The sequence below is a fragment of the Platalea leucorodia genome (assembly GCF_965183815.1).
Source record: "Platalea leucorodia genome assembly, chromosome: 29".
NCBI classification, from domain to species: Eukaryota; Metazoa; Chordata; class Aves; order Pelecaniformes; family Threskiornithidae; genus Platalea; species Platalea leucorodia.
In genome coordinates this window covers 1,145,401-1,152,519 of record NC_138851.1, presented here as the reverse complement: position 1 = coordinate 1,152,519, position 7,119 = coordinate 1,145,401, and the positions used below count along the sequence as shown (strand labels likewise).

Here is a 7,119-nt window from a genome sequence, read left to right as displayed (position 1 = left end):
GGCGGCACCGGGCGGGGCGGTGCTCGGCAACAAGATGGCGGCGGGGGCGTGGCCGGAAGTGGGCGGGACCGGCAGGTGCGGCCGCTCTGGCCGCGACTCTATAGCCCAGGAGGACCGGCTCAAAAATGGCGGCGGGCCGGAAGGGGGCGTGGCCGACAGGTGCGGCCGCTCTGGGCGTATCTCTGTAACTCAGGAGGACCGGCTCCATATATGGCGGGGGCGGGACCGGAAGGGGGCGAGGCTTGCAAATGGGGCCGCTCTGGGCGTGACCTCTGTAGCCCAGGAGGACCGGCTCCAAAAATGGCGGGGGCGGGGCCGGAAGCGGGCGGGGCCGGCAGGTGCGGCCGCTCTGGGCGCGGCTCGGTGCCCCTGGCGGACCGGCCCCGAGATGGCGGCCATGGCGGCGGGGCGGGACGTGTGCGGGCCGCTGCTCACCTGGGTAAGGGGGGGCCGGGACCCCCCCCCCCCGGACCCCCCGGGCCCTTCCCGGGCCCGTGTGACCCCCCCGGGCCCCCCCCAGGCCCTGTGATCCTCCCCGGGCCCCCCCCAGGCCCTGTGACCCCTCCCGGGCCCTGTGACCCCCCAGCACCCAGTGACGCCCCCGCCGCCCTTGGGCCCCGCTGTTGGGGGGGGGGGGCGGCCCGCGGGGGTCGTTGCCCCCCCCCGTGCCTGGGGGGACTCTGTTGAGGGTCAGAAGGGGGGTCCTGCCCCCCCCCCCCCCCCGCAGCGATCTGGGGGGGCTGTGCGGGTCTGGGGGCTCCCCTGTCTGCACGGGGGGGGCGGGACACGAGTTGTCCGTCCTCAGCCCTGAGCGGGTGCGGGGGGGCTGCTGTGGGGGCGGCCGTGCCCTGACCCCCCTCTTTGTGCCCCCCCCCCCCCCCCCAGCTGCAGACCTTTGCCCCCCCCTCGCCCTGCGCCTCCCCCCAGGACCTGGCCAGCGGGGTGGCCCTCGCCCACGTCCTGCACAGCATGTGAGTGGGGGGGGCAGGCTGCCCCCCGCCTCGGGGACGCCCCTAGGGCCCCCCAGGGGGTCCGGGGCGCCCCGGCCGGGGGAGGGGGTGGTGTGGGAGGAGGGGACCTGATTTTGGGGACCCCCCCTGTGCCCCCCCCCCCCCCAGCGATGCCTCGTGGTTCAACGAGAGGTGGCTGGGCCGGATCCGGGACGACGCTGAGGATAACTGGCGGCTGAAGGTGGGGGGCCCCGTGTTGGGGTGGGGGGCACGTTTGGGGACAGGGGGACGCGCCCCTGTCCGGTTTGGGGGGGGGGGTGTTCGCAGCCTTGGGTCTGCCCTGGGGGGCGAGGAGGGGGAGCGGAGGGGGGTGGTTTGAGGGGGTCTGGGGAGGCTGTTTTGGGGGACACAATGGGGGGTTGATTGCGAGAGCTGGTTGGGGGGGGCAGTTTGAGGGGGAACAGTTGGGGAGGGGCTGTTTTGGGGGACCTGAGGCACGGCCACAGCAATGGGGGGGCATTTTGGGGTCCCCAGTGGTGCGGGGGGGGGCATTTTGGGGGTCCCACTTTTCCCCCCCCCGCAGGTGAGCAACCTGCGCAAGGTGCTGCAGAGCGTCCTGGAGTACTGGCAGGATGTGAGTGTGGGGGCACGGGGGGGACCCAGGCGTCCGGGCCCCCTCTTTTGGTGGGGGGGGTCCCCCGGAGGGGGGCTGAGCCCCGGTCCCCCCTCCTGGACCCCCCAGGTGCTGGGTCAGGCGGTGGCGGAGCAGCACGTGCCCGACGTCGCACTGGCGGCCCAGCACGCTGACCCGGAGCAGCTGGGCAAACTGGTGCGGCTGGTGCTGGGGTGCGCCGTGAGCTGCGAGAGGCGGGAAGGTGGGTGCAGGGCTGGGGGGGCCCCCACCCCCCCCGCAACGCCCCCAGATCCCCCTGACTCCCCGGCGTTCCCCGCCTTGCAGAGCACATCCAGCGCATCATGACGCTGGAGGAGTCGGTGCAGCACGTGGTGATGACGGCCATCCAGGAGGTGGGGGCTGCTGGGGGTCCCCGGGGGGCATTGGGGGCCCTGGGGGTGTCAGGAGGGATTAGGGGTCCCTGTGGGTTGGGCTTGGGGGGGTTTGGGGCATCCTGGGGGCCTGCAGAGCCCCCCCGAGCCCCACTTTATAGTTTTTTCCATCACACAGCTTTTGGATAAAGAGCCCTCGGAGACGATGGCGGTGGAGACGTATGGGAACTTCGACACGCAGGTGGGGGGCCGGGGGGGCAGGTGGGGGGCCGGATGCAGGGTTGGGGGGCAAGGCCGGGGTCGGTGGGGGACAACTGTGGGGGGAGCACTCGGGGGGGGGATGCAGGGAGCCCCGAGGCTGGGGCAGGCTGGGGAGCATTGGGGCAGGATGGGGGGTGCCTGGGGGTGCCCCCCCAGCACTGACCCCCCCTTTCCCCTCGCAGTCACGGCGCTATTACTTCCTGAGCGAGGAGCCCGAGGAGGCCGGGGGGCCGCAGCAGCGCTGCCTCGAGCTGGAGCAGCAGGTGGGGCCTGGATGCCGAGGTCCCCCGATCCCCTGGGTCCCCCAGTCCTGTCCCCCCCAGTCTCTAGGGCTGGGGTGAGAGCACCCAAAGCGATTGCACCGAGCGGAAGGGGATTCTTTGCTGTCTTGTACGAGGGTTGGGTGCTCCCACCCACTGGGATCCCCTGGGAAGGGTGCCTGGACGACTGGGTCCCTTCCCGGACGCCTGGGCCTTTCCGTCGCGGTGCAGGTGGCGGCGCTGCTGGAGGAGAAGGGCAGCCTGGCAGACGAGAACCGGGCGCTGCGGGAGGAGAAGGCGCAGCTGGAGGCCGACGCCGCCGGCGCCACTGCTAAGAAGCTGCTACTGCTGCAGACGCAGGTGGAGCAGCTGCAGGAGGAGAATTACCGGTAGGGCCCGGACGCCTGGGTCCCCTGGGCTCGGGGAGGGGGCCAGCCCGGCTGCCTGGGTCCCTTTGGGGGGGTTGCCCGGTTTCTGGGGTCTGGGTTTTCCTACGGAGAGAGCAAAACGGGGGTCGGGGGCCGAGGGAGATCCTGCACCCTGCGTCCTGGGGGGGTTCCCCTGACGCCGGGGTCGCCCTGCGCAGGCTGGAGAGCGGGAAGGAGGAGCTGCGGGCGCGCTGCAGCCAGCTGGAGCGGGAGGCGCGGGGGCTGCAGGCGCGGGCGGAGGAGCTGAGCGGCCTGGCCGGGGAGGCCCGCGCCCTGCGCGACGAGATGGACGTGCTGAGGTGGGCCGGGGTCCCGGGCGCGCCTGGACGCCTGGGTCCCCGCGGGGCGTCCCCTGGGGCCGGGGGTGCCCCCGGCGCGGGGGGGCATCGGCGGTGTCCCCATCCGGCAGGGCGTCGTCGGCGCGCGCCGGGCGGCTGGAGGCGGCGGTGGCGGCGTACCGGGGCCGGGCGGCGGCGGCGAGCGACCTGCGGCGCTGGGTGCGGGCGCTGGAGGAGCGTCACGCCGCGCAGCTGCGCCGCGCCGCCGCGCTGCAGCAACAGCTGGGCCGGGCGCAGGCCGGCTGCGCGCAGCTGGAGGCCACCCGCAGGCAGGTGGGCGGGGCCTCGGGGGAGGGGGCGGGGCCGCAGGGCTGGGTGGGGCCAGGGGGTGGGGCTTGGGGCAGAGGAGGGGCTATAGGCTGGTGGGCGGGGCTATGGGGTGGGGCAGGGTGGGGTGGTCTGTGTGCAGGGCTGGGCCTGGGGGCGTGGCTTTGGGACAGGGGGTGGGGCTATGCCTACAGGCTCCTCCCCATGGGGAGATGGGTGGGGCAGGGGCGTGGCCCACAGGGGGTGGGTGGGGTGGGGGGGGCGGGGCCAGGTGGGGAGGGGGCGGGGCCACCCGTGGGCCAGGCAGGGGCTGCTGCGGCAGAGGGGTGAGGGTGGGGTGGGTGGGGCTGTCCCCGGGGGCGGGGCTATGGGCTGAGGGGGGCGTGGTCAGCGGTGGCCCCGCCCAGGTGGAGGAGCTGAGCGGGCAGCAGGCGGAGGCAGCGCTGCGGGCAGAGAAATGGCAGGTGGAGTTCAGGAACCTGCAGGAGAAGTTTGAGGCGCTGAACAAGGAGAAGGAGGTGGGTGTCTGCCCCCCCCCGATGCCTGGGTGCCCCCCCGACGCCTGGGTGCCCCCCGCTGACCCCCCCCGGCCCCTGCAGCGGCTGCTGGAGGAGCGGGACGCCCTGCGCGAGGCCAACGAGGAGCTGCGCTGCGCTCAGGTGCAGCAGAGCTGCCTGCGCCAGGCAGGTGGGTGGGGGGCCCTGGGGGGGACACGGGCCCTGGGGGATGGCGGGCGGGGGGGGTACAGACCCTCTGGGGAGGGGACAGACCCCACTGGGGGCGGAGGAACCCTGCTAGGCACAACCTTCCTACAAGACACCGGGGAATCCCTGCCCAGGGCCAGGGCTTTGGGCTGGGGGGGTAACCCTGGGAGGAACCAGGGTTTGGGGGGGCACGCAGCGCTGTCCCCGGGGAGGGCAGGGCGCAGTGGGGATCCCCAGGGCACGGTTTGGGGGTGTCACCTCCTGCCCGCCCCAACCAGCCGTTCCCCCCCAGATGCGGTGCTGGAGGAGGGCACGGCCCCGGCGGGAAACCTGGCGGCCGAAATCCTCCCTGCGGAGCTGAGGTGGGTGCAGGGGAGGGGGGTCCCCGACCCTGGCCCCCCCCCGCCAGACCCCCTGACCCCCTTCCGACCCCCCAGGGAGACGGTGGCGCGGCTGCAGCAGGAGAACCGGCGGCTGCAGGCGCAGGAGGCGACGCTGCGGCTCCAGCGGGACGAGCTCCAGCGGCGGCTGCGTGATGCTGACCGGCAGAGGTGGGGGCCGGGGGGGTCCCGGGGTCCCGAACGGCCCCCCAGGCCCCACCCCCCACCCCTAACACCCCCTCACCCGCAGGCTGGAGGCCAGGGGGGCGGCGGAGCTGTGGACGGTGCTGGGGGATCGGGGGGACTCCCCCGAGGAGGTGAGTGGGGTGGGGGCTCCCTTGAGGGGCTGGGGGGGCTTAGGGAACAGGGAAATGTTGTTACTTATTTTGGGGGGGTCCCAGTGTTGTTGGGGAGTCCTCATTTTATTGGGGGGGTGTCGATGTTCTGGGGGAAGCCGTATTTTGGGACGGTTCCTACATTCGGGGGCAAGTGGGGTTTGGGTTTTGGGGGTGCAGGGCCTGAGTTCCCTCAGGTTTCGGGGGGATGCTGGGGTTTGGGGGGGCAGGGGCTCCTCAGGGCCCCCAGGCTTTGGGGGTGCCAGGGGCCCCCCCTCACCCCTCATTTCCCCCCCCAGTTGTTGGTGCTGGAGGAGACCCCGGAGGAGCTGTGAGTGTGGGGGGGCGGGGGCCAGCCTGGGCCCCCTGGGCGGGGTGGGGGGACGGGGCAGCCCGTCCCCGTGTCCCCAACCTCTGTCCCCCCCGACCCCCCAGGGAGGAGCTGCCCGAAGCAGGGGCAGAGCTGCAAGGGGAGGAGGAGCTGGAGCCACTCGGGGATGGCAGCGGTATGGGGGGGGGGGGTCCCAGGGGGTCCTGGGGAGGGGGGAGGCGGCAGGGGCTGAGCCGTGCCTCAGTTTCCCCCAGGAAGGCTGTGTGTCCAGGGGGAGGTGTGGGTCCCCCAGGGAAGGGGCCAGCGTGGGGTCCCCCCTGCCTTGGCCTCCTCTTTGTGCCCCCCACCCCTGATCCCCTCTTTGTGCCCCCCCAGGCTCACGGCGCGTGGAGGAGCTGCAGCGCAGCCTGCGCCGGAGGGAGGAGGCCCTGCACGTCCTGGAGCAGCGCTGCCGTCGGCACGCTGGGGCAGCCCGCACGGTGCGGGGCTGGGGACCCCCCCGGGCTGGCCTGGGGGCACTGGGGGGGCTCGGGGACCCCGGTGGTCCTGGGGATGAGGGGGCTCGGGTCCCCTCGGGGCTGTTCTGGCACCCACCAAGAATGTCTTACCTGTACTGGGGGGCTCTGAGACCCCCCTCCAAGGGTCTCTTGGGTGCATGGGGGGCTCTGGGACCCCCTAGGGTTGCCCTGGGTTTGGGGGTGTCTGGGACCCTCCTCAGGGTATTTTTGGGTGCGTGGGGGGGGCTGGAACCCCTTGGGGGGGATCTCAGGGTGGTTCTTGGCTGGAGAGGAGCCCTGGGGCATCTGGGGGGATGCTGGGACCCCCCAGGGCTGTTGGGCGGGGCAGAGGATCTTTGAGGGGGGACAGGACCCTGGGGGGGGGCTCCTCTGCGTCAGAGTTTGGGGGTCCCATGCTGTTGCCCCCCCCCAGGTGATGCGGGCCCTGGAGCCGAAGCCCCCGGGCCCTGGTGCGGTCCCTGCCCTCCGCGCCCTCCGCAACCAGCTGCAGGAGAAGGATGCCCTGATCCAGCACCTGGAGGTGAGGAGGGGGCCGGGGCGGAGCTGGGGGAGGTCCCGGGGGTCCCCAACTCCAGCTGAACCCCCCCGATCCCCCCCCAGAGCAACTACGAGCGGAGCCGGGCGCAGCGGGAGCGGGAGGAGCGGCTGCTCGTCACTGCCTGGTACAACATGGTGAGTGCCGGGGGGGTCCGGGGGGCACGGGTACCCCCTGGGCAGAGGCTTCGTGGTGGGGGCACGGATGTTCCCGGGGACAGCGGAGACCCCGCGGAGGGCACGGATACCCCTGGGGGGGGCCCGTACCCCGGGGGGGTCACAGGTGCTTGGGGGGACAAAGATACCCTGGGAGAAAGGAGGTATTTATGGGGGGGATGCGGTGGGGTAAAGGCATCCAAGTGGGGGGGTCGGGGACCTGGTGCTGGGGGTCCCCGTGGCCCCCCCCAGGCACTGTGGGTTTGGGGGGTCCGACACTCATCCCGTGCCCCCCCCCCCCAGGGCCTGGCGCTGCAGCAGCAGGCGAGCGAGGGGGGCGCCCCGCGGGGCCCCCCCGGGGGGGCTGAGTCCTTCCTGGCCCAGCAGCGCTTGGCCACGGCCGCCCGCCGCGCCCGGCCCCCCCATGGCCGCCCCCCGAACCGCTGACCGGGGGCCTGGGGGGGCCCCCCCGACCGCTGACCTGGGGGGGGGCCCCCTTTTCTGGGCTGGTCCCATTTTAGACACTACTGGCTCAGCATCACCCCCCGTTCTCTCGGGGGGGGCTGGACCCTGCACCCCTCTTTGGGGGGGCTTTTAGCACTTCTATTTTTGTACCCCTTTTCTGCAGGGTGGGGGGTCCTGCCCCCCCCCA

The 7,119-nt window shown here is 73.4% G+C and overlaps 1 protein-coding gene across 1 annotated transcript; it reads left to right on the top strand.

The window, feature by feature from the left end:
- Positions 1 to 349: 349 nt before the first annotated feature.
- On the top strand, positions 350 to 7,009 carry HOOK2 (hook microtubule tethering protein 2). The gene is made up of 22 exons (XM_082334207.1): positions 350 to 439; positions 886 to 971; positions 1,119 to 1,191; positions 1,534 to 1,584; positions 1,693 to 1,825; positions 1,909 to 1,976; positions 2,134 to 2,196; positions 2,399 to 2,479; positions 2,708 to 2,865; positions 3,063 to 3,203; positions 3,314 to 3,515; positions 3,917 to 4,027; positions 4,109 to 4,196; positions 4,506 to 4,575; positions 4,651 to 4,764; positions 4,844 to 4,910; positions 5,228 to 5,259; positions 5,364 to 5,434; positions 5,635 to 5,738; positions 6,190 to 6,297; positions 6,378 to 6,449; positions 6,771 to 7,009. The coding sequence occupies exons 1-22, from the start codon at positions 389 to 391 to the stop codon at positions 6,912 to 6,914; spliced, it is 2,088 nt and encodes a 695-aa protein (XP_082190333.1). The 5' UTR covers positions 350 to 388; the 3' UTR covers positions 6,915 to 7,009.
- Positions 7,010 to 7,119: the final 110 nt, after the last annotated feature.

Coding starts and splice junctions, on each gene's coding strand:
- HOOK2 (XM_082334207.1), top strand. CDS start 389: ATGGCGGCCATGGCGGCGGGGCGGGACGTGTGCGGGCCGCTGCTCACC. Junction 1,977..2,133: donor TGATGACGGCCATCCAGGAG/GTGGGGGCTGCT, acceptor TCCATCACACAG/CTTTTGGATAAAGAGCCCTC. Junction 4,576..4,650: donor ATCCTCCCTGCGGAGCTGAG/GTGGGTGCAGGG, acceptor CCGACCCCCCAG/GGAGACGGTGGCGCGGCTGC.